The sequence below is a fragment of the Pipistrellus hanaki genome (assembly GCF_964339955.1).
Source record: "Pipistrellus hanaki genome assembly, chromosome: 10".
Classification (NCBI taxonomy): domain Eukaryota; kingdom Metazoa; phylum Chordata; class Mammalia; order Chiroptera; family Vespertilionidae; genus Pipistrellus; species Pipistrellus hanaki.
The window spans coordinates 31449597-31475664 of record NC_140512.1 but is presented as its reverse complement, the minus strand read 5'-3'; the positions used below and the strand labels follow the sequence as shown (position 1 = coordinate 31475664).

Below are 26068 nucleotides of genomic sequence, written 5' to 3'. Positions count from 1 at the left end.
ACGTATTGCTTCAGACCACTGATTTGCTATTTTTTTTTTTTAATTCCCACTCTTCTTTTTCCATATGAATCAAACAGTCTTTTGTCCTTCAGGGTTTGATTTGATCGCTACTGTTCACATTTCACTTTTGTATTTTCCTCTTCCTATACCATTACTCATTGAGCGCCCTGTGAAATTACAATCGTACATTTTCAACTCAGCAACCCATTTGCAGTGCAGAAATAGGGTCTAGATAATGGCTGAATTAGCCCTACTGGACAGTTTCAGATGTAACACTCTGTAATAATTATATTGCAGGCTGGATTAGGATGCTATTATCATAATCTGGACGTTTACAATTATCTGTAATTTGCAAAGATGCGCCAGGTCTTGATTACAGCAGTTTTTTTTTTTTTTTTTTTTTTTTTTGTATCACGCTAACCATCACTAAACAGTGACAGTAATAACAGCTAATTTTGCTGGCAATATAAGAGGTGCTGGGGTGTGCAAACAATTTCACACCTGGATGTGCTCACTCAACCAAGAATATAGAGAAAGAGCTTCTGCCCTGAGACTCAGAAAAATATTCTTCTCTGCTTCTGTTCAGTATAGATTTCTAGACCTGATACTCACTGGGGGTAAGTTTTTATTTCTTTCCTACTTCAAGGCACAGTTCATACTTATCTTCTCACACTTTCCAAGGTCTGTGTGTTGCTGTTGAAATTCATTATAGACTGCAACTTTGCTTTACAGATTTTGCAATTCTGATCTTTTATCCCTCCCTGTTAACAGTAAAAGGGTTGTCATTCTGGTGAGTAAAAGATTCAGGTGAGAATGGGATCCTTAAGAACTCGCTTTGTCTTTTTCTTTCTTTCTTTTCTCTTTTCTTTTCATTCTTTTCATTTTTCTTTTCTATGTTGTTGATGTATTTGGTGCAACTTGTGACTGGAGGCTGTGGAAAGGACTGGGTTTCTGTAAGGTGTGGAGGGAGAGCGCTGGAGATTCCAAGCTAAAATATCTCTGCAAATTGTTACTCAGCGTTAGTCCTAGGCGAAACCATTGAGGTCCTTATCTGTGGCGATGGTTTCCAGTTTGGGGGCATGGAGGGAGCAAATGGAGCTTGGGAGAGTGCTCCTTTCCTCCCACAGGTATGCGGACATTTGCACAGGCAGGTGTAGTCTTATCTCTAGACTGTGCAGCCCCTTACACATTCTCCACTCTGGGAGAAAGTTGCAGGAGCAACTGGCCTCTGAAACCCTCCAGGGCTCCATTGCAGGGCTTTTGCCTCCCGCTGGGGGAGGGGGCAGGTTGGGGAAGGGGTGGGCTGCCTCTCCTAGAGCTACTGCCAGTGGGGCCGAAAGCTGCGACCTTGGGGTTAGAGGAGCATGATTGGCTGAGAGGCAGAAGCCAGGTACGGAGCCCAGAAACCAGTGTGATTCCGGAGGGCGCCGGGGAAGGCTCCGTGCTGTGCTATCTATAGATGACGCTGTTTCCTGACGCTGTGCACGCTAGCAGCCGCTGGAGCGGTGCCGGGCTGGAGCCTGAGCAATTTTGGGCTCCCTCACCCCCGTGCAGAAAGGCCTTTCTCCGACGCCAGCGGCAACCTTAGGACTAAATTGTGTCAAAAGATAATGAGATGCTTATTGACGCCGGGGAGAAATTTCCCCCTCCACCCTCACCGCCCGAAGCTATTGTTCCCTTTCTTCCTTTTTAACCTGGGAAATGTGGTCAGATCGAGCTCTAGAACTCCGGGGAAGTGCGAACGTGGGGAGGCGTCGTCGCAGGCTCCGAGACTGGGTGATGCCTTTTGCCCACGCCCCTCCTACCAATCCCTTTCTCAGCCACTAGTGCACGGGGGTCAATACCATCTAAAGTGCGAGAACATTAACCCTTGAGGTTCAGAGAGCCCAGGAAGCCCAGTTTCCAAGGAGAGTTCTGGAGGGGACCCCTCTTGGCAGAATTTAATCAAACTCACATTAAGAGAGAGATTGATACAAGCGCATCAGGACAACACCTCCAATGTGTTAAAATGCATTTACTGGGTTTCCGAATTTCATGCACTCACCAGTGGGTTAGCCTGTGTCTGGTGCATTATTTTATTTTATTTTTTTTTAAAGAAAAATTAGTGTTGGTTTCGATGTATGGTAGCTTTCTCTCTAACGTAATTTGAATAATTCAGCAAAGCCCCACTACCAGCTGTACTTCTGCAGCCTCTTCCATTCTTTTCAGCATTATAATTTTGGTTAATTTTCAATTTTAGGTCCTACGTCTCTGCAATCTGTGTATGAATAACAGAATAATTTCCCTCTTTTGTTTCGCCTTTCCTGTTCCTGAATCTAAATAAAGATGGCTTTTTAGTATTAAAAGTGGAAGAAAATTACAGGTAATTATCTTTGACGGTAAAAACGCTGTAATCAGCGGGCTACATGAAAAATTACTCTAATTATGGCTGCATTTAAGAGAATGGAAAAAAACCTTCTTGTGGATAAAAACCTTAAATTGTCCCCAATGTCTGCTTCAAATTGGATGGCACTGCAGCTGGAGGCTTTGTTCAGAATTGATCCTGGGGAGCTGCGAACCCAAAGTTTCACAGTAGGAAGGGGGGAAAAAGAAAAGAAAACATTTTTCCTAATGTAACAATGCGAATGCTAGAAAATGACAAGACTGATCGGTTTTAAACCATTCTGAAGACTGACTGAGCGTGGAAGTTGCTCAACAAAAAAAGGAACGGGTATATTGGTAAGTCGTCTTTGCTTTGTGTCTAATTATAGTGACTGTCCTTTTGCACGGCTGTATGTCGCTGTCATTATATGGAGCACTCTGAGTGTCTCTATTGACTTCTGATAAATGGCTCAGTGGTTTCAAGGTTCATAATTTGAAGGATGCCCAGGTCTGTAGCCATTAATTCTCGCAGTATGGGGCTTCCTGCTTGTATGACGAAAGGACTTTTCATTTCCATTATTTCTAAGCTTTCCACGAGACCGGAGGATGTATTGCATCCAGGAGTGTGCTTTTCCTACCTAGCTGGCTTGCAAATGGTCTTAACATTAAATAGTCAAAATTGTGCGTTTGTTTTCTATTTTTCTCATATTGTTTACCTTTTCTTTCTTGTTAAAACGTGCTTACAAAGAAAGACAAATACAGCTGTATTCTTTAGCTGAGAAAAGGGAGAGGAGAACACTCAGTTTTTCAGCACCAGAAGTGTCAGGGGATAGATCATTCTGATTTTTTTTTTTAAATAGAAGAAATTACAATAAAAATGTAATATAGAGAAGAAACTGGGAAAATGCCCATGGTTTATGGTTAAGCACTTAAGACAAAGGCTAATGCTTCAAAATGACACCTTTTGCAAGCATTTGATGTGCATATATGGGGCTTCCCATATTAGGAAATGGGAATTATTTTAAGAATGACAGAAAATATGAGAGGGGAAGAGGAGGGGGTGATGAGATAGAGACACATAGGGAGAAATATACAGGACACTCCCAGCATTTTTGTGGCTTTTACTCCATATATGAAAGAAGACAAAAACATACAAAGTATATGTACAACTAAAATTCAACAATATATACAGAAATGTTTCTTGATATAAACGTCCCTATTAGCTTAGTGAATGCCACCAATTCACCTAGTAAAAGTATCAAAGCAATAGAACCATGGTTTTGGTTGTTTCCTCTGTCTTTCCTGATTCCAGTTCAGGGTTTGGGGTGGGGGAAGAGTGGTTTTGTTTTGTTTAGACATCATCATTCTTGTTCATTGCATTTTGATAAAACATGCAGCGTTCCCTTTGTGGCAATGTTCTAATCTCCGCTGGTTTTTCCTTTTCCTTTAGAGAATGGCTGTTATGTGAGGGCTTTTCTTTTCTTTTTTCTTCTCCTTATTTATTTATTTTTGTCAGTCTGGGGTTGGTAAATAAAAAACGTAGGAGTCTGAAATGCTTCTGTTTCATCATGTAATGCCTTAAGTTCATTAAACAAGTAAAACGCTGCCATGTTTGCACAGATTCTTCTGGTGTGTGTGTGTGTGGGTGAGAGGGGGTGTCTGTAAAAAAAGTTGTTTTGATAGATACTCCCAAAGAGAAGAAGAGGCTCAGGGCCTGGATCCCAAGGGGTAAGGGAAAATATACTTACAGTGAGAGGTTCAGGAGCGCTGGCATAGTAACCAGCCTCTTGCTCTCTCCCTCCCTCTCTCTCTCTCTCCCTAAGATGCAAGATCAATTACAGAGGCTGCTCCAGGGAAAAGGCAGATGAGGGAAGAAAAGGGAAAAGGGAAAAGGAAAAGAAAGGTGGGAAGAAAGGAAAGAAGGGAGAAGGGAGGAAAAGAAAGGGAGCAGTGTGAGAGAGAAATGGAGACAGAGGGAGTGGGGAGTGGGAGAGAGAGAGGTGTGTGTGCACAGCCGGTCTAGTCAGACGTGAGTTCTCCTGAGCCTGCTCCGTGGGCTCGGCTCGGTTTGGCAGCTGCAAGCAGGTCCCGGATCCTCCTTGCCTGGTTCAGACGTTTCCCTAGGGTATCGATTTCCCTCGGACAACTCACATCATCTGCGGTCTCTGCATCGTGTCCTGGTGTGGTGAGGAGTACCAGTGCGAATAGCTGGGCATGTAGCTGTTGGGGGGCATACTGACGCCCTTGGCCGAGGCGGAAACGTCCCACACCGGAGGCAGCGCCGGCGAGCGCGGCGACAGGGCTGCTGAGCCCGGGAGAGGGTCGCTCTCATGCGGGTTACTGCCCTGCTTCAGCAGTTTCTTAAACTTAGAGCGTTTGTTCTGAAACCATATCTTCACCTAGAACGAAGAGCAGTGGCAGTCGTTAGGCTCGAAACATTCCCCTTGCCTTAAGTTGAGGCTTTGGAAGCAATTATTTAAAAGAATAGTAATACTAATAAATCAACCCCACAAACCCCAAACCCTCGAGTCCCTGCTTTGCTCCACCTCTTCCTTCACCCCCACCCTACCCACCCATTTCCTAGGTATCTTGTCTGGATACCTAAACTCTTCAGTTGGATGCAGCAGGACTCCAATATCTTCTAGGTGTAAAACAACAGCATGAACAAGAATAAAATAAGAATGAAGGCGCATCAGCTAGCTGGGTTCAAAGTAAGTCTAAAGAGGGATTTTTAAAACAAAACTTTTCGGATCAAAGCCAACTGGATACGTGCTTTCTGATCGTCTCTTTCTTAAAAATATATTTACCAATCCCCAAACCTGGCATCTCTATGCACGCAGTGAGCAGATGTCTATGAATAGATTAAAGCCTATGCCTTTATATCTAAATGACTTAAATATCTTTATGCATATACTGCACATGCCACACACTGTGCATGGGGCACCTTTCTCCCTTCGTAAATACATCCCCATAATCCTGCAGAGATTAGGGACTGTACCCCTCTTGTTCCCTACTTTGTATGTTGCTTAAGTCAAACTGTGGTCAGCAATCATCACATGATTGTTAGTGTGGCCACTTCAAGTCAAAGGGCCTCTAAAAATTAAATGGAAATCAGGAATCAGTGATGCGAGAATATCTAAGCTAACATACCAGGTCTCCCTTTCCTTGAAGAAGGAAATTCTAGGGTGCTACTTCCTGTACCTTTAAAATTCCTTAGCCACAGGAACCTGCTTTTCCAAGAGCAATACAAGTTCCTGAGTAGCAGGAATCCCTTCCTTCCAAGCCCCACGTATTTCCAGAGGCAAAATTGCAAAAGAAAGCAGGCTGGATTGAAAAGGAGAGCTTACGGGCATCTGTTCTAAGGCACCACGCAATCATTCCCCAGCAAGAGTCTCAGAAAACCTGGAGGTCCCTTTGCTGAAGATCACCCACCTCACATGAGGCCTACCGCCCCACGCCACTAAGTTAATCGACAGGGACAGAAACCACAGGTGATTGCAGCCTGGCTTTATGACCAGGGTCTTAATATACCTGCCTAAGCCCCTTCCTGTGAAGTCTGAAAGGGCCCATATGTCTTGCAAATTAGTAGGGCAGCAAAACCTCAGCAACTGTACTTAACTGAGGCTTCACCTGCTGTAATTTGGGCAGCACTTCTCTTTGATCTCCACCTCTGCCATCGCTCCCAAGTTCTGTGCTCTATGGAGGTACCTCTCCAGCCAGTCACCAGGGTGATTTAGCCACTGAGCTTAGGGCAATCTTCAGAAAAACTCACCTCACCCATCCCAGGATGGATAGCTGGCACCTTGGTCCCTCAACACAAAATCCTATTGGAGCCCATGGCTATCTCCCCTCTTCTTTTCACTTCAAAATTCTATGCCAACAAGCTGAAATCCTGACGTCCAAGGACCCACAAAAGGATGGCATTATCTATCTATCTACAGATACATGTTTTATTCTGCCTCCTGGCCTGAATATCTTTTTCTCTTTCTCTTTCATGTTGTTGTGTTTTGAAATAGGACTCAAATAAAGGATGAGCTTGGTCACCAAAGGACACTAGACTGGGGTGGGGTCGCCGAGGGTTGGGGAGATGTGCACATCCAGTCCAGTATTCATTTGTTCCAAACTGCGCTGTCCTGGGGCAAGTTCGTAACCGGAGCGGAGGCATGTGTCATTAATCTTCCATCCTGGGTGGACTAGGCCAAGAATTCCTCCTGACGCGCTCCCTGCCCGATGGATAGATCTGCAAGCGGGGGGCCAGCATTTCAGGGGTATGCGGGCTTCTCGGGAATTACCTGTGTTTGTGTCAGTCCTAAGGAAGCTGCCAGTTCCGCTCTCTCGGGCAGGGCCAGGTACTGAGTCTGTTGGAAGCGATGGTTTAAAGCCTGGAGCTGCAGGCTGGAGTAAATGGTCCGAGGCTTCCGAATCTTTTTCCCTTTTCCATTGAACCTGATTTCCCCGTTTTCGATCACTGTGGTTTTTTGTTGATCTGCAAGCAAAAAGGATACAGAGGAGCGGTCGGTCACCCGCGAGGCCACTGCTGCAGTCTCCCTGAACAGGGCGGGTTAACCCAGGTTCTCCCCAAAGACCGATAAGGGTTTCCTCCAAGGCGTCCCTACGCCACCGCCACCGCCACCCTGCCCTCCCCGGGTTCACGGGTGCTCCCAGAGGTTGCAGAGGCTTTGCCGGGCCCTGTAAAGGCTTTGCTCTGGCTCTGACAATCCGCGAAGGCTGGACGCAGGGCGCCCGCGGTCCTCGGGGCGAGCAGCCGGGCTCCCGCCGCAGAGGAGGCGGCGCCGGCCGCTCTCGGGGCGCCGGGCGGCCGCCGCTCCCTCCGCAGAGCCAGGCCCCGTTCTGGCTTCCCAGGGCCTCAGGCTGAGCCACCCCGGTGATTACGGGCCGGTTGACCAGATGTCACTTAGTCCCAAGCCTGGCACCTCCAAGCCCCTTGGCGTCTTTGAAATGATTCCGCTGAAAAGAACCCAAACCCCAACCCAAACACAACCAGACGCTCAGACCGGCTCCCGAGCCAGCGGAGCCTCGCACGGCAACTCCGTCGCCCTTGGGTGCTGGGAACCGTCCTCCCGAGGCCCTCTGTTTTGTCTCCACGAACAAAGGAGCAGCCGACAGTGTATCCAAAAGCCAGAGGGAGGGGGCCCGGCCAGTGGTGGGGTTTTGGGGGGGACCCCCTCCAAGCCCGCCGGTGGAGTCCAACTGTCACCAGCTTAACCAGAGCCAGAGAGGCCATGCCACCTTCCCTCCGGGTCACCGAGGCGCACGGGGGCCGCTGGCTGCCCAGATTGGATCGGGGAGCAAAGCGCGCTCCCCAGCTCCGGCGCAGAGGTGTCCGGGTGCTGCCAAACCCAGGTCCCAGCCCGGGAGGGGAGGGAGGCCGGCCGGGGCGCACAGCCCCGCGGAGGGCCAGCTCGCGGGGCGAAGCCTGCGGGAGCCGGAGGCTGGGGGAGCCGGGCGGGCTGCGCCCCGGGGCGGGAGGGGGGAGGAAGTCGGGGGTCTGCGGCGGCGGCGGCGGCGCGAAGGGGCCCAGCGGCGGGGCGAGGCCGGCAGGCAGGCGCCAGGCGAGCGGGGCCCCCGCGCACGAGAGGCCTGGCCGGGGCGCGCCGGGCCGCCGGGGGGCGGGGGTCCGGGGAGGCCGGGGCGGGCGGGCGGGCGGGGTGGGGGGCAGCCGGGAGGCGGGAGACGCCAGCTGCCCCGGCGGCGGCCTCTCACCTGTGTCGTCCCCTCGCGCCTGGGCGGCCGCGCTGCTGTTGTGGTAGGACTGGAGGTAAGGGCTGTGCTGCGAGTGGCTCATGTAGGGGTAGGCGGCGGCGAGCGAGCGGTGGTTGTAGGAGTTGCCGCCGCCCGACGCGTAGGGCGAGCCGTGGTGGTGGTGGTGCTGGTGGTGGTGGTGGTGCGAGCCGGCCGCCGCCGCCGCCGCCGAGTGCAGGCAGTGCAGCGGGTAGTGCGCGCCGGCCATGGCCGGGGAGCTCTGCTGCGAGTGCGGCTGCGGCGGCGCCGGCGGCGGCGGCGGCGGCGGCGGCGGCTGCTGCTGCTGCTGCTGCTGCTGCTGCCCGAACTCCATGAAGGCGGATTTGGACGAGTCCTGGCCTTCCAAGCCGTCAGCCATCGTAGTCATGGTCATCATCAAAACTTTGGGGGCTGGAGAAAGCCTTCTCCCGGTTTCCTCCACCCTCCCCCCCACTTGGCTCGCGCCGCGCTCTCCCCTCTGCAGCCACCTTAGCTCTTGGGATCCTTGCAAAAAGAAAAAAAAAAAAAAAGAAAAAAGAAAGAAAAAGAAAAAAAAGGGGGGGCGGAGGTGGTTCTCCCTCTCCCTCGCTCTTCTCTAATATATATATCTATATATATATTTTTTTAATATAAAGAGATATAGTGAGCGGGGCCTTGTTAACTCCAAGGGAGGAGGAAGGGGGAGGGATGGGAGAGGAGAGGGGGAGGGGGGATCTGCTCTCCCTCCCCCCCTGCGCTTCCCCCCTTGGTTTTTTTGGGGGCTGGTGCAGTTTAAGGCAGAGATTTTAAGGTGGATTCTGCGAAAGTTGCGCGTCTGCTTTCAGACTTGATGCAGACGCCACGAGTCGAATGGTTGGTCTCCAAAGGGCAGCGCCTCCCCATTGGCCAGCGGCCCCCTGACGTCACAGGCGCACGGCTTCCACTGGCGCGCGCGCGGCTCGCAGACTCCTCCGCCTGCCCCGGCGGCGGCTCCAATCCCAGCCGCGGCGGCGGCCCGGCCGGCGGCTCCGCGCCCGCCCGGGGCGGCCCGGGAGGGAGGTGCCTCCGCCGGCCTCCGCCGCAGATCGCGCCCCGAACTCGGAGCCTCAGTCCCCGATCCCACAGCCCTGAACCCCCTGGCTGGCGGCCGCTCCCTCTCCTTCCCCTTGCACCCCTAGCAGGCTGTATGTGTTCAGAAGCAAAACCCTCTGCATTTAAAGCTAGGGCCCCCCTCCCTTGACCTCGCCTTTTCCCCCCACTCCCCAGTTCCACTACAGTCCCACGGGAGCGTCCTGTCACCGTGGATTTTTCTAGCGTGCTTTATGGAAACCAGAGGGAAGAGCCCCCCACACCTGGACCCCACCCCAACGCGGGGAGGTGGGCAAAGAAAAAAGAAAAACTAGACCCTGTTCTGATGAGGTTCCTACCGTTTTGTGTTTTTTTTGCAGGCCTTACATTAAACAAAAGGGGGGGGGATGCACCCCCCCCCAACGTACCAGCCTGCTCTGAAAGTGAATCGTTGGAGGACTGACAGTAATGCATTTTTTCCTATTGAAAACAGAAGCTACTGTAATGCTTTCAAATATATGCAAATGATACATGCGGTTAGTGGTTTGGCAAATCTTGATTACAATATAAACTACCCAAGTAAAAGTGCCTTCGTCCTAAATTTGTCTCTCGATTACAATTCCAATTGATTTTATTTTATTGTCAACATTGTTAATGATAAAAATAGAGCCGTTTTACAGTTATTTTTACTTTCTGGAAGGAGGCAATTAGAGTTCTAATCAGGAATACACAAAAATCTCCCATGATTAACTGCAGTACTTTGTTCAAATTGCTGCTATAAAATTCAGAACAATTTGCCTGTAATGATTATGGACTGGGTTTATTTTGGGAGGTGGAATAAAAGTGGATATAGCATAAATTATCCTCTAATTATACACCAGTGTCGCCTCAATTATCCTCTTATCAAAACGGTTGTCTAACTGCCGCATTTAGTTTCAATTCTCTCATTTTTTTCTATAAAAAGAACTTCATACCTTGTTATTATTAATCCATTTATTATTTGCAAGGGGATTTATATCCGCACATCCAGGTGGTAGAACCACTTCTCTTTCACAAATGGACTGGGGAAAGACACCAAGTTAGGAGCAGCCCGGGGCTGCGGATCTAGCCTCTCCCCTCTGGTCTGGGACCCGCTGGGGTCCCGGCAGCCCAGCAGAGACAGCGGAGCCCTGCGCGCGGCTCCGGCCAGAACACCAGGTAGGACAGCCCGATCCGGGATCCGGATCCGGACCGGCGCCGAGGAGGGCGGGCCGGGCCAGCTCCTGGGCCAGAACCGGGGGACTGCGGGAAGCTCTGGGAGTCCGCGCGGCCTGAGGATCTGGGTGGACAACCCATGCGGACCCCCAGGGGCTGGACGCCAGCTTTCCATCTGGGCGCAGACCAAAGCCGGGAGCTTCTGGCTGCCACAGAAATGCCTGACCTAGCCCCTCCGAACCCACAGCTCTGTAGGTCGTGCATACCAATCAATCGGGGTCTTTCTCTGGGAAAACTGGGGAGGGCTTCTTTGCACTCCGTTCGCTCGGACTCTAAGTCCTGCGGCCCCAGGAACCTGAGAAATGGACACTTTCGTGGTGCCACCTGTCCCTGTGACTCCAGAACCGGTGGCTGCAGACGTAACCACTTGGACTCTTATGTATTGACATGCTGCTCGGAGCTCCGAGGCTCCAAGTCGGTTTACACTTAGTGGTTTACTCTGCTTGCAACCGGGGTCTCCAGGCTTTGCCAAGCTAGTTTGTCCCTTCCTCCCTCCTTTCCTTCCTTCCTTCTTTCCTCCCTTCTTCTGTCCTTCCTTCCTTCCTTCCTTCTTTTTTCCTCCCTTTCTACCTTCTTTTCTCCTTTCTTTCCTCCCTTCCTTCCTTCCTTCCTTCCTTCCTTCCTTCCTTCCTTCCTTCCTTCCTTCCTTCCATCAATTGCCTTCCTCAGAGTCTCCGCGCCCCTAGAGTAACTGAATTCATTTTTAAGTAGCATGCCCTGCTCCCCTCCTCTTACCAAGAGGTACACTTCAACACTCGGACAGGTAACCCGACGCACGCGTTTACAAACCGGCAGAGAATTAAAACAACAACAACAAAAAGCTTCCAGGAAAAGGAAAGGTGGGCTGGGGAAGGGGGCGATGTGCGAGGGTGTGTGTGTGAGGGTGTGTGTGTGTGTGTGTGTGTGTGTGCAGAATGGGAGGTCAGAGGAAGAAAGGTCCCCCTCCCCTGGAGCGCTCTCGGCACACCCGGGCTGCACGCCGAGCTTGTTTGTAAAGCCCTCAAAGCCAGCAGGTACAAGTGGCAGTTTTATTGCTTTATACCCTGCAGCTTGCTGTTAACACGGCGAAGGCGGCTCCCCGTGCACGTCTGTGTTTCTGTCTTGGTGTTTGCAGGTGCACTGCCTTTTCCTCGCCGGCTTCTCGGCTCTGGCCGTCCCCAAGCGGGGCTGGTGCTCCCGGGCCAGGTCGGGAAGGTTTCCCGTGTCCAATCCCAGATCCAGCGCAGCCATCAGTTTGCAAAGTTCCCCCCTCCTCCCCCAGTTTGCGTAATGCCCGGAGAAGTGACCAGGCTGTCCCTGCAGGGCAGTCGTCCCTCCTCGTGGGATGGAGAATAGATTCCAGTGTTGTGTTGGTGTAGCCTGCAGCAAAGGTCCTGCAGAGACCTGCTGAGCGGCCCAGATTGGGCTCGGTCCGGCAGGGGCTGGCTGGGGAGGGGGGCGGGCGAGGGGTCCCTCGCCGCTTGAGAGGGGTCTCTGTGTGCTTGCTGGATAGGATCCAAACTGCGGGCTTGCTCATCCCCTTCCCCGCTTAGTCCCGCGAATAGCCAGCGGAGAGCAGGCTGGCCCGCACAGTGCGCCCAGGTGGCGGCTGTGAGTGTCTGCCACGTGTGGCCTCTGCCATCAGCCCGGGGGAAAGGGGTTCTGCCAGCAGCGGCTGGCTTCGGCAGCTGCCTCTCCCCGCAGTCCTTTCTCTCCAATCGATTCCTGCATCTCCGCTTCGCAATCCTTCGCTGGGTGTCGGCGGTGATGAGCACAGACCGGCGAGGCGGATGGAGTCGCCCTGGTTCGTTCCAGTCCAGCCCGCACCTCCGGCCCTTTCGGCGAGGGGCAGGCGCCCTGGGATTCTTCAGGGCCTGGGGCGAAAGCCACGCTCCGGGGCTCCTAGCTCCCCTGCAAGTCTGCCCGGTACCGGGTGGCTCCAGCTGGGGGACGCCCCGCCAACCCCGCCGGCTGGGAAGAGCAGGGTAGGCGAGGCCTCTAAGTCTTTATTATTCAAAATAGAAGCCACCGGGAGGACTCAGAGGTCTGAGGTTCTTTTGGGGCTTATGGTAGGTGAGAGTTATATTCAGGAAGAAGTTTGAAGAAGCAGGATTTGAAGCCCAAAGTGCTTTTCGCTTTCTAAGGCGTTGAGGTGTTGGGTCTTGTATCCTGGCTGTCAGTGTTCTGTAGAGAGAGATCCTAACGGGCTGCCAACACCAGACGCGGTGTCAGTGCGCCCACGGCCACTGTGGAGCCGCGAGCTCTCCGGGTGGGAAAAGCCCTGTTGTGCCAGCGGTGGCTGGGTGTCTGCAGCACCCACGTGGGTCAAGGAATGGGCTGGGTGCTGGGTGCTGGGTGAGGTGTGCAGCCTCCCCGGGCTGTGGAAGCACTTTCAAGCCCCGCAGGGCCTGGCTGGGTTTGGTTGCTAAGTTGGGCTCAATTATCACGTTAATTCTAAAGAAATTAGACCTGGATAAATAGCCTTTGAATTCAAAGAAATAACGCGGTATTGACTTACATAGCCATGCTTTAAGAAAAGAAAAAAGAAAAGAAACCCTTCTCCACAGGAGACATGGATGGAAAAAAAATTCTTGCTAGTATTTTCTCCATTCAGTGTAAAATTCTGTTTATGCACATGTGTAGGGAAAGGGTGCTTGAGATCTTGGAAACCCACACTCCCCTGTTCCCTCCCTCAACGCGAACACCTGGGAAAGCTGGAGGAGGGCGGCTGGAGGAGAGCTGCCTCTTTGCCTTCCTGAGCCCAGGCTAGGAATGGTATCGCTGGAGTAGCCGAAAGTAGCTATGCAAGAAGGCACCGAGATCACTGCATTATTTCCTCCAGTGGCAAAACTATAATGCCTGTGTTATAATGATCTCCCCTCCCAGGCCCTCGACAGCCAGCTAAAAAGTGGCCTCAGATAGAGGCTCACTGAGGTCTGGGGACAGCATCGCCCTCCTCTCTCCAGTCCCAGAACAGGAAACCCAACACGTGTGGCCTGGCCCACAGGACCAATGACACCCACTGTGGGCTTTGCAGACTTTTTCTGGACTCTCCAGTTTGGAGAATATTAACTAAGCACCGTCCAACCTAGAGGCTCCTGTCTGGGTCTTTTCAAACGTGGAGTCCAGGAGTCCAGTGAAGTTATAAAAAAGGAAGCCAATCAGATCCTCAAATCCCAACACCATGTGCCTCTCCCTGACCTCACTCCCAGGCTGTGTGAACACCCAGAGCTTTCTTAGTGGAGGAAACCAATATGCTGGGCCTAGAATGGATTGGCGGTGGGGGGTGGGTAACACATTTCTGCCTCTTCCACTTTGGGGATTATATACAGAAGTGTTTTTTTTTTCTTTCTTTTATCAAGCATAGACCCCTTTCCCTAATACACAAGTATCTTCTCTCTCCCAGTTCAGGTGGGAAAACACAACAATATTTAAACAGGTAGATTAAATCAAGATAAATGGTGATGTCTGTCTGCTTAATCTGTTGGATAAACCAAGGCTGAGCCCCCCCCCCCCCCCCCGCCCGCCCCTCCGCCCCATATTTGCCCCGCTGGGAACTGTGGCAGGACCAAGGGGGAAGGGAAGCAAAGGGTGTTAGAAGTCAGCTTTAATCAAGCCAGTCTTTGGAAACCAGGACCCCTGACCATTGCAGGGCAAACGCAGCCCTAGAGTGGCAGGGAACAAGCATCAACAGGAAACAGCGGCCTATTTTTAGGCATAATAAGGAGTTAATATAGCTGGCCGTGCCTCTTCCGAAATGCCTCCGAGCATCCTCTTAGTTCCTCCATCCCTTCATTAGCAGGAACAATCACAGAGCCACAGCCCAGGCTCCACGCTAAGGAGAGCCAGGTTTGGGACAGCGCCTCAGAGGAATCCGGGGTGGAAAACATCCTCTTGTTATCACGTGAGCTCTTAGGTGGGTCTCTTGTTACAACAGAAAAAGACATGAAAACCGCTTTTCATTAGAGAGAGACTTGTTCTGTACCCGACTACCCTTGTGATGTAAATGTTCTGGTGATTTTCATATTCATACCTGTTCACCTGCACCTTCCCCCCTTTATTTTGTAACATCCCAATGTACAGGCTAAGGTAATTTATTATATTTTTAGCAAAACTTTCCTTAGTGGGCAACCAATTTGAGAGCTCTTAGAAAAAAAAAAAGTGAGGGTTAAAACACACACACACACACACACACACACACAACACAAACAAACAAAACAACAACAACAAAAACACAACCACACATTCTCCCAATGGTGCCCTTTCTCTTTTGTTTGGGACAGAATCCCTTTTTTGCACAAATCTAAGAGAAAGAAAACTCCCGCCCCCCAATCCTACGCAGCAGAAGGAAATAGTGTTTTCCTGTAGGTTTCACTAATTTTGCGCAGAGCACAAATGCTCCCCCTCGGTCCAGGAAGGCTCCTTTCTTTACAGAGCTCAAAGCCTTGGCTTCTTTGAACACACACCGAGGGTGGCGTCCACTTGGACACTTATTTGGGCTCATGATTGGGTTCCTGATCTTTCTCCCCATGTGCTTTGTGGAAAGGGCGCAGAGTGAAAAAGCAGGGGACAGAGAAAGGAGTTAGAGAACAAACAGAGTGAACACGAGAGAAAGGTGGGGATCTGCTTCATTTGGAAAGACCCCGGGTTCAAGTTTCCTTCTCTGTCCTGTTGGCTAGGGACTCCTGCCCCACCGTGTCAGCTGCACACACATAAGCCACAGCAAGGCTGGTAAAGGGAGCCCTGCCGGCCAGCGGATCTGCTTCACTCCCAGGGTTTACTCCCAGGTTTTGGGTGATGGCTAGATCTCCATACCTGGCAGCCCGCCCACTGGTGTTCTCGACCCTTTCTCCCTCTCCCCTCCCCATCCCTTCGCCTCCCTTCCCCTACGCATCACATTGCTCATCTAACAACTGCGAAGTCAAAGCAGGAGGACCCTTAACAAATTACAAAAGAGATTCCCCCCTACCCCCTGGACAAAGGAGTGAAAGAACAAGGCTCAGGCTCAAAGGTCCTGGGCCCAAGAGTTGAAAGTCAAGTTCAGCGTTGTGGGATCTTAGTGCAGGAGCCCTAGACAGACAGGCGGGTGTCTAGGGCACTCCTGGGGGCTGGAGGGAGAGAAGGGAAGGGGGAAGACAGGAGCCGGGAGGACAGGCAGGAGCGGAGGGCGACAGGAGCCCCGTGCCCACCCGCAGCTGGCTCCCACGCGCTGCACCGCCGTCTGCAGGGAGCTGGGGGCCGGATAATGGAATTCAGGAGGCAGAGATCCTCCCAGGAGCCAGCCACTGTCTTGTACAGATTTGTAGAGAAACCCTCACTGTAATTAAAACCGTACAGTCAGATTAATTCAATGTGTTGCTCAGCAGCGTTTTTAATAGTAAAAATCCGCTTTAAAATTGAATTAGGGTCGAAGAAAATTTCTGTGAGACTCGCCGGATTTGCCAGCTCTCATTGAAGCCAGCCCAAGCTGAGCTGGACTTTGGCGCTGGCTGCACAGCCTCCCTCTCCCCCTGCCACCCTAGACCCTAAACCCCTAAACCCGGAGGGGGGGGGAGATAGAGATAGGGGATGGGGGGGGGGAGGCTGGTCCGCAGGGTGTGCTAGTTTGGGCTGGACGCTGGGCGGCCTGGCCAGGCCCAGGAGTGGCACAAGGCCTGGGGTTACCCTTCAGAACCCCTGCCCCCTTCTCGTCCTTTTGAGAAGTTCATGGCTCAGGTAGGGTTTGGGAAAAGAAGAGAGCCCTGCTGTATCTTGAAGCAATTTCCGACTGTGTGTTCCCAGGCCTGGTGGAGTTTGGAGCCCTCTCTGGACACCCAAGTGTCAGAAGGAGAAGTTTGTGGTACCCTCTGCCCCTACCCCACCGCCATTTTTCTTCTTGAGAGTCTTCCAAAAATTAAGAGTAATATATCAAGTGCGCTGTCAAATTTCTCCCAAGCTATGATTTGGCTGGCTGCCTGCCCCCCCCCCTCCCTCCCCCTGATCCTTCGCCTCCCTGGTGGTGGTGAAGGAAACCTTGGTATTATGTTTAGACACCTTAGAGCTAAAACCTTGCTCCAAAGTTCCTGGAAGACGTGGCTGCAGATGCTACCTGAGAGGCTCAAACTTGAGACCGCTGAGGGGCTGGAGGAGGCCTGAGGGAGACAGACCCGGCTCTTTCTCCAAACCCACCGGGTTTTCAGGGGCTCAGAGATGGTCCCAGCCTGCCCTGCCCCCCACGGACCTGGCCATGGCAGCAGGCTCCACACACACACACACACACACACACACACACACACGCACACGCACGCACGCACGAAAATTCCCTAACGAGTTAGTCACATCACCAGGCCTGGGAAAACAAAACCGCTGTGGGTCCCTGCTCCTCCGGCAACAGGCGCAGACGCTTTAATTGCCGCAAATTGTCACTCTGTCCCCTTTTCATTTGCTCACTCCTCCGTTTATTTTTAGTTCACTTCAAATGCCTGCACACTTCCCCAGCCAGGAGAGCGCGGGGCAATTACCGCCTCTGCCTTCGGGGCCGCTTTGCCAATCACCGCCCGGGACGGAGTAAACAGGGCGCGGAGCGAGGCGCGCCATTGGTCCCGCTGGTTTCAGGTGGAGGGCCCTAAAGAACTCCCCCTTCCGGGTCTGTCTCCCCCTCCTCGTTTCTTGGGTCCCAGTTATCAAAGAAAGGAGATGCGCCTCCTCCCTCTTCTTCCTCATCACTACCCCCCCCCCGCCCCCTCCCCGTGGACCAAGTTTTCCTCGAATCCAGCAAACCTTGCCAGAACAGGCGGCTTTTTCAGAGAGTATTTGGGAAAGGAGGTTTCCGCGGGGACCCAGCTCTCCATTCTGTGCTGAATAAAAGGATGCGCAGGCATCTTCCCCACCCCGGGGCCCAGAAATAGGGTCCTTTCCCTCGCAGGGCAGAGGGATAGGTGCCCTGAGCCAGGTGAGAGAGGCACCTCCTCCCTGGGAGGGAGGGCGCAGAGGGGGAGCAGCGCGGTGTAAGGGAGAAGTTTGGGACCCTCTGCTAGGGCGGCTATCCATTAACATAGCCGTTGTTTATATCCATTTACTATCCATTAAATATTAGTGAGGAATTCTTAAAGGAGAGCTTTACATTTCCATCTGAAGTGAGTGCTGTCTTAAGTGATGCTACGAGCCATTCTGCACCCCTGGGGAGGGAGGCAGGTGTCTGCAGCAACAGTCCAAGGGGGTCTCCGGGGGGTCGGCGGAGGGAGGGATCCCAAACAAATCAGGGCAGGATTAACTTGTCTGCAATTGCAAACCCGGGTCACGCCTGCGGACGGTTCTGGTTACTGGCGCGTCCCAGGCCCAGGACCTGCCCAGCGAGCGAGGGGGCCGGCTGGCTGGACGGTTTAAAAGGAACACGGCGAGTATGAACTGCTCCATTCTCTCACACACGCCCTTCCTATTTCTCTTTTTATGAAAATATTTACAAGGAACCTAATTTCAGATCGTGGAAGCAAATTTCATGCTAGGATATATTTTACAAAACATGTAATCTTTCGGGGCCGGAAGATGTTTAATTAAAACCATACGTTGACAAGTTGAGTTTCAAAGCGGAGTCGCACCAGCACAGAAGGCTAATTCGTATTCAAGATGCAGCCTGTAATCCCTGTTGTTTGAAAACGCCAGGCCCGGCCTGGCACCGCGTGCTCGCCCCGCTCTACCAGCCCAAGCACCTGGGACTCCCACGCTCTGCTGCTCTCCTGCGGATTGGCTTGGGTTGGCTTCCTGGTCTTGAGAAGAGAGAGGAAACCTCCCTGGATTAGCTTTCTTGTCCTTGAATAACTCCCGCGGGCTGGTCAGGCAGCAGAGATCAGCAGGGAGAGCAGGCAGGCATAGATGGCCAGAGAAGGTGCCTGAAGAATTCTTTGTGGCACTGAGAGTCCCAAGCCCTCCAGCCTCTCCTCCTTACTCCCTGAGTGACCTGTGCCAGAGAAAAGGGAGTTTCTCCCCTTCACACCCAAACTACCCCCGTTCCTGACTCAGAACACGTGGGCTTGGGAGGTTTGTCTTGGCCCAGTTGATTTATGGGCACTGGCCTCAGAGGCCTCCCGCCGGACAGTGTTGATTCCCAGAAGGCTCCACACTGTCAACAGCACATTTGTGGTCTTCTGCAATAGTGGTCCTCCTTACCCTCCTTCACCATTTCCCCATAGCTTCCCCAGGCCCAGCTGACACCGGAGGGGGACAGCCCCACAGGGGAAGGACCTTCTCCCAGCTCAGCCAGTTGACCAACAAGCCCTGCTGACACAGGTGCTAATGAGCAGCGATGCCCGCTGGGATGGGCAGGAGCCAGGAGGTATTCCAAGGCTGGCACAGATGGGAGGGAGACAAAGGATGCTAGGGTAAGCCTGGGTTAGAGCTGGCCAAGTTTGTTAGCTGCAGCGCCACAGCCTGGGTTCCAGGTCTCAGTCTTGAGTCCACACTTCAGTGTCTCCTGTCCTGACTCTCAGCTTGCCAGTCTTTTCTTCTCTCAGAGATGGTGGTGAGTTGTCCTGAAAGTTAGCTTCATGAAACCTGCTTCCAAAAAGAGGCTGGAGCATGAAAATGAAACTTAAGTAATTTGATTTTTACCCAAAATGCTCAAGAAGAAAAACCCTTTCACTTACCACAGCCAGTCCTGAGACAGGGAAAGAGGTTTTGCTTCCTCCGGAAGCAGTGACGATTACTGACTGATGGACATCTTCTTTCCAGGCCTATATTTCCTTTCAAACGCACCATTGGTTTCCTTAAAGAGAAGTCAATTGTAAGAAAAAGCCTAAAATCTAGTGTTCAAACAATATGGCCATCTCCTCTGGAAGCCTCATTTGGTTTTATTGGGCCATTTTAAAAGAAAGCTAAATGTTTGCAAAGACAGTCCCCAATACAATTGTGATAGGGTTTTTGTTTTTTTGTTTTTTGTTTTTTCTCACTCTATACAGACACTACCAGCTGGCATTTCTGAAGGTTCAGGGGATATCTCTTTCACAAATGAATATGGATGTTGGCAGCTACATGCTTAACAGTATATGTCAACCTAATACTTTTTTGGTCAAATAATATTGATCTTAGATTAATGGGTAAGAACTTGAAGCCACTCCTTAGTGCCCTGAATTTTGGTGGAGTGGGGGTCACATTCTCCAAAAAAGAAAAAAAAGAAAAAAAGCCATGTTATAATTGTAGGCCTGGAGGGTGAGAAAGAAATACCAAAGAGAAAAACAGAGGCACTGCCCATGGTTGTAAGCATCATGTTGTTTGAGCTGAGCACTAAAACGTACGGTATGTACCTGACCAAATGCATTTGAAGCCTAATCCTACATGGGAGACTTGTGAATTACACAAAAGGGGAGAGAACTGCAACTAATAATCCCCACCTGTTTTATTTCAGGGATAGGAACAAGCAGTTTTCCTGTCATAGACAGGGAGCTCTCGGGGCCCTTCAGGCCCATTTGTGGGCAGTAATTCTGGCAGGGATCTATGGTAGGAAGAGTAAGGGTGGTTGGGAACTGTCAGGATGGTGCTGCCTCGAGGGCCGGCAGCAGGATTGGTGGGCCGAGGGGGCAGGACTGGTAATATTTTACAGCTGGCCCACCCCTCCTGCAGCCCCAGAGAATCAACCTCATCATTTCCAGCCTCAGAGCTTGGGTGGAGGGGGAGAGGCCCGGGCAAGCTGGAGATGCATGACACTTCTGCCTCTCTAGTTCCCTCTGCCCTTCTATAATTAGCCCCATTTCACAGATGTGGAAGCTAGTGCAGGCTGCTCACCACACAGACTGCTTTGGTGTTTGGGAAAGGGAGAGAGGTGCGGTGCAGGTGTTCTAGCTTCCCATCTCCCTGGCAACTATGAGGTCTGGGGTTGCAAATAGAGAAAGAGGCGGTTTGGGGCCTGTATGTACACATGATGTTTCTGCTTTGGAAACGCACTTGGTCAAAGGGGTGGGTGTGATTTTCATGTGACAGAAACGGTTCAGCATTGGCGCAAGGCTCAGGGCTCTGACAGCAGCAGTCCCTGGGTTCCCCAGTGCTCTTTGAACAGACTCCTCTTTGCTTTCGAACTTTTCTTAAATTCTGAATACTTGAACCCTCGCTTGTAGTAAATGTATTTGTAACATGTATCTATTTGCCACAGACATCTAGCGTGCGAAGGTGAGAACGCCCTTAAAAAAAAAAAAATAAACTGGGTTTTAAAGGCCTATAGTGGGGAAATAGGGATGTCTATGTGACCCGGGGCTCAGTAGAGAGCTGGATTCTATTGGCCGCTGCCTATGCGCCTCATCATGCAAATTCAACAGCTGAGCATGCGCACTGCATTGGGGGAGGGGGGACCCTTCTTCGCTGGTACCATAGTTGGGGCCAAGACTCCTAGATGCGCAATGATTTAGGTTTCCTCATTAAACAAAGGGTTTCCTCATCGTTCCCCTCCTCCCACCGTTCTCAGCCTGAGCTCCTAACAAACCAAGCTGATTCTCCGCCCCCAAACTCTGCCATCCAGTCTCCGGTCTTTGGCTCCTTCTCAGTGTCTCCGCATTTTAGGATGCTTTACATACCTCTCCACTTCCTTTCCTTTGGACCCACTTTCGTGGATATGAAGATGTGATTTTCTCTTCATTTTAGCTCCCCACCCTTCTCTCTCCCTATCAAGCATTTAACTAATAATTCTGATTTTAGAGTGTCACCACCGCTGCTCCCCATCCCACTGGGCTTCCACCTCCACCCCCAAGCCCTGGGCCGTGTGGGTTTCAGTCCAAAGCTCAGGCGCATGGATGGCCCAAGGACTCGATGGGCACCAGAACCGGTCACCAGTAAAGCCCGACCCCGCTTTCAGGCATCAGCCCAGGCCGCCAAATCCACACCAGTATCTGCAAGCCTGCGGGGGTGGGGGTTGCTCTTCCTGCTCTGAGCCCCCTCTTTGCGGGAGAAGCGCAGGGCTGACTAAACCTCTTCAGGACCCCACACGCGGGCGCGGGGACTCCAGGGATCCATCTGCTTGGAGCACAATGGCCTCCTCTGGGAAGGGATCTCAGTAGGCGAGAAATGGCCCCCGTTATGTTCCAGGCCCCCTCGCGGGGAAGTCCCATGGCTCCGCCACCAGCTCGGCAGGCCAACCCGCGTGCAGCGTCGCGGGGAGGACCGCGCCCACACGCGCTCGCGGGAACCGCAGCCAACTCGCCCTCCCTGGTGGAAGCAGGCATCGCTCCCCTGGCTTCCAATTACTCCCAGCTTACCTGCAGGGCGAACGGATTTGTATTTTTCCACCAAAAACCCTCCTGTTCTGGATTCCCCCAGATTCCCTCTTCCCCGTCATCATCCACCTTACTCAGAAGGGCAATATAGAGGGTTTGATTCTATGCTATGACACGAATAATTGTTGCATCATGTAACTTCCTACATCTTGATTTTAATTTGCAGTGAACCAAACAAAGATATTTGCAATTTTAAAATAAGCACTCGATTTAATAAATGGGAACATTGTGCAGAGACTGGATGCCCCCCACCCCACCCTCCAGAAGACGTTATTAGCTCTGACAGCATGCCGCTCAGGTTTGCGGAGAGGATTTTGTAAAGGGATGACAGACAGGAAGGCCAGCAATCATGGGCTCCTTGGACTGAAGCTTTTTTTCCCCCTTTCTTTTCTTTTCCTTTTTTTTTTTTTTTTTTTTTTATCAGAATGTTCTGTTCGATGCCATTTATCCTTGATGATAGAAAATTGCGCTGTTGCCAGGACGCTGCTGCCGCCGCCGCTGAAATAGAGGGCAGGAGCCACATTTCCATTTTCCAGCTTGAAAGCTATTCAAATGAATTTGCGGGGGGGGGGGGGGTCGTCTAGCGATAAACAAATGAGAATAAATCGAGTTCCCCTTTCCATTTAAATGGGTAGCTCTTCGTTTCCAATATAAAGATTTTTGTTCATCAGTGTTTGGGAATACCTGGGAGTCAGTGTAAGCCAACGCACAATTTATTTTGATGCTCTTAAAGTGACTAACCGCATAAACATTTAAAAGGAATCTATGTCTGAATATATATAAAGTATAAGCATTACGTATACATAGATCCTGTACATACATACCTTCACACAGTTCCAAACTACACAGGAGAATAAACTCTTTCAGCAGTTTCAATTGAATTTAATTTGCAAATAATGCTGGCTGTTGGTGGGTCTAGACTTCTATGTAAGTATTGTTAAGTGAAGTCCCACCCCACCCCCACTATATATTTCAGGGTGCTACATAATTTAATTATCCTTAGGTTTTAACTTATTTAAACATACTCCCCTCAAAATAAAAAAAAGATAAAAATCACCCTTTGTCATGTATTTCTTTCAAGTTAATTTTCCAAATTCACCTTTCAAGTTTTCTAAGTTAGCAAGTACAAGTCAAAGAAGGTATGTCACACTTCTAAAGGATATGAAACAAAGAGAGTCGTAAGCCTGAGCTTGCCTTTCTTAAAATTTAGATTCTTTGCTAGCCTTAAAAAGATCATATTTTAATAGGGACTTAAGGGATCCTGTCCAAAATTAAAAAAATATAACCCATTAGAATACACATGCACACACATTAGCAATGTCTTGACAAAAACTATAAAACTTGTAGAGCCTCCACTGCATTTGAAATAGATTAGGCTTTTTATTGAATTCTACCTTTAATGTTTTTGTGTTTCAGAGTCAGATACCGGATGATAGAAAATTTTCAGTACTATAAAGGCCTGTAAAACACAGGGACTGGTTGTATTTGAGATTTCAGCTGGTACTTTAAAATAAAAATTTAAAAAACCCGACAATGCTTTAAAACAACATTTTTAAAAATAAAGTCGTGGGTCTCTAACTGCTATGTGTTTTAGCGACACGGTTGTTTCCGGAGTGATAGATCACTGCTGGGCAAACCGGGGCTGCAGAGAGAATAACAGTGTGAACCCAGGGAGAAAGGCGAGGGCGAGCTGATGTAGCTGTCCTGAACTTTTCCAGTAGCGTGTTAGGACGATTCCCTCCAGCCAGCCAGCCAGCTCCTGAACCATCCGTTTTTCGGGCGATCGTTTTTTTTTTTCCCCGGTTAACAAATTAGCATGATAATAAGAAAACGACCCGCCCCATCAAAAGAAGCTAAATAAAGCAGGGAAATGGCCTAAGAAAGTCCAATTTGCCTGTGTTTGCTGTGGTTAAAGTAATGGTAGGTGAATGCAGAGCGTGTAGGCACCGGGAGAGGCTCCCCCTCCTCTACCCTCGGCCCTGGGAATTGTGCTCGGACACAAAGCTCCCCGGCCGGCGGCTCCACCGGGAGAGGCCGTCCGCGGGCTCCCTCCGCGGCGCCTTTCCCCTCCAGGTGCGGCTCGGGGCGCCGCAGGGGTCCGGCGCCGCCGGGGCGCAGAGGGCGCGGCGTGGGCGCCCGGGCGGGGCTGCCAGGCTCCAGCGGAGGGGACCCCCACTCCGCACCCCCCACCCGGGGATAGAGCCCGACTTCAGGCTCCCCGGGGCTCCGCGTGGGGCCGGCATAATGAACATTACGCAAAAGGAGGTGGGACCTCCTCGGATGCCAGGGCGGGGGCACGGGCGGCAAAGACCCCCTGTTCCCTGGCATCGCGTTGGATCAGGACCTCTCCACCGGGTCTCGATCCTCTTCCAGGGCTCTGGCCGCCCAGGTTGGACCGGTTTGGAGCGTGGCCTCCAGCCAGGGGCGGGCAGGGAAAGAGGGGGTGGGGTGGGGTGGGGAGGTGGTGAAAGGAAAGAAACGGTCTTAGACGGCTAACCCCATGGAACTTGGAAGAGCCAACACGACCCAGTTGCCCGCGGGACAAAGGCAGGGCAGGGCTCCGCTGGCGGACTGGGCTGCCGGCGCTGGTTGTGTGCGTCTTTGTGTGGCTGGGCGTGCGGAGCTGCGGAAAAGTTGAGTTTGGAGTGGAACGGTAGAAACCAAGAATGGAGACGGCGGAGCCACATCCCAGGCTGAAAGAGAACCTCAGCCCTCACCCCCGCAAGCCGGTCTCCCCTGTAGCACAGAGTCCTTATTGAATGGATCTAGCTACACCCAGGTGCTCCCTCTTCTAGCTAGGTAATGCTGGGAAAGCACAGTCCAGTTTGGGGGAGGGGAGATTTTTCTTCCCCTCGGAGAGATGCATCCACTAAGTATTAAAAATGAAAGCGATTTTCTCCTTCACCTTCTGAGATCCCAGGAATATGGGACTTGCCTTTTTTCCTCAACAAAAGAAGGGGCATTTCTGAAAAGCTGCAGGAACGCTCACTCTTTAGGGGTTCCAGCACCCAGGACTATCAAACGCGGTGGAAACACAAAAGCTCAACATTTGATATTTTAAAAAGATTTCTTCTTCTTTTAAACCCCCTGCGTAAACGCTGGCTGTAAGGTGAAAGTGCTTTGGTGTGAAAACATGCTCAGGGTTCCCTTCCCTTTTTCACGTGCACTGGCAGCTGCAAAAGCGAACGAGCGAGCAGGTCATTGTGGAGACTTATTACTGTGACAGTCAGAGCTGGCCTCATCAGCTAGCCAAAAGCCTTGCCCCGGAAAATTGGGGAAGAGAAAGCAAATGTTCTTAAAAATACAACTACTCTAAATTCCTTATTGCCTCCCAAATCCCAAATCACATTGTCCTAGTTAGTACTTGCACTGTGAACTCACTCCATGCAAACTCTGGTTCCCTTGTGCTCTGGGGCATTTTTACTTATTTTTAAGTCTCCAGAGCTTTAAATGTGCAATGCAAACAGTGAAGAACCACAGAAATCCTGCTTTGATCTCTGAAGGGAGATCATAGCAGAAATCAGGTCACCACACAGATAGCTACCTCTGTGAGAAGTCCCTCTTCTTACTTTTCTTATTCTTTTTTTTTTTTTTTTTTTTTTTTTTTTTGTGTGTGTGTGTGTGTGTGTGTGTGTTTTCAAGGTATCTCCATTGGCTTCTGGACACCCATTGCCAGTTAGCAAACTGTTCATGTCCATATGAACTGTGAATAACTTTGCATTTAAAGCTTGATGATTATACTTCTTAGATGGAACCACTTCTTGTATTATAGATCTAGATATTGGGTTAAGGTACTGGTTTTGTCTTCCTGGTTTTTACATAAATGTATTAGACCATGTGCCAAGTTCATAACCTTCCCAGCAACTTAATTGCCTAAAAAAATTGCTATATTTCCTCTGCTTTCTTTACCCCTGAGTCTGAAAGGCATAGAATAATGGTAGCTAATCTGCTTAGATAATTTAAGATTTAAAGATTAGAAGGCCTATATTGACAATTTCAAAATACAAGTCGGAGTGTTTTGGCTAAGCAAAGCTTAGGAGATGACAGATATGATAAAAGAACTGCCAAAAACTAGACTTTGTTAAAACTAAAAAGTGTGATGTTTTGTGGCTTTGAAAGAAATGATTGTTAAAATGCTCACAATCCAAATATGTCCCAAACAAGCACCTAGAGGGATATTTTATGCTACCTGATATTTAAACAAACAATGCAGTATTTCACTGTGCTTGCATGTACAACACAGATCTATTTTATAGGTCTTTTCAAACCACCTTCAATATATAGTTAATTGGTTAGCATAGTTAGTATAGTTGAGCCACATACTCAACACAAGTGATGTGTACATAATCATAAACATCTGGGCTATGTACACATTCTTCCCCTTACTTCTCAGTCTCCTGTCATAGCACAGAGAGCATTAATATTATATTGAAGAGGGTGCTAATAAAGCT

The 26068-nt window shown here is 50.7% G+C and overlaps 1 protein-coding gene across 1 annotated transcript; it reads right to left on the bottom strand.

The window, feature by feature from the left end:
- Nucleotides 1-3467: 3467 nt before the first annotated feature.
- On the bottom strand, nucleotides 3468-8903 carry DLX6 (distal-less homeobox 6). Its single transcript, XM_084897268.1, has 3 exons — nucleotides 8086-8903; nucleotides 6654-6847; nucleotides 3468-4760 (listed from the first exon to the last, which is right to left on the bottom strand). The coding sequence occupies exons 1-3, from the start codon at nucleotides 8498-8500 to the stop codon at nucleotides 4509-4511; spliced, it is 861 nt and encodes a 286-aa protein (XP_084753394.1). The 5' UTR covers nucleotides 8501-8903; the 3' UTR covers nucleotides 3468-4508.
- Nucleotides 8904-26068: the final 17165 nt, after the last annotated feature.

Excerpts from the sequence above, each read along its gene's own strand:
- DLX6 (XM_084897268.1), bottom strand. The coding sequence starts at position 8,500 with ATGATGACCATGACTACGATGGCTGACGGCTTGGAAGGCCAGGACTCG. Across the intron at positions 6,848-8,085 it reads GGCGCGAGGGGACGACACAG|ATCAACAAAAAACCACAGTG; the intron begins GTGAGAGGCCGC and ends TTTTGCTTGCAG. Across the intron at positions 4,761-6,653 it reads TAGGACTGACACAAACACAG|GTGAAGATATGGTTTCAGAA; the intron begins GTAATTCCCGAG and ends TCTTCGTTCTAG.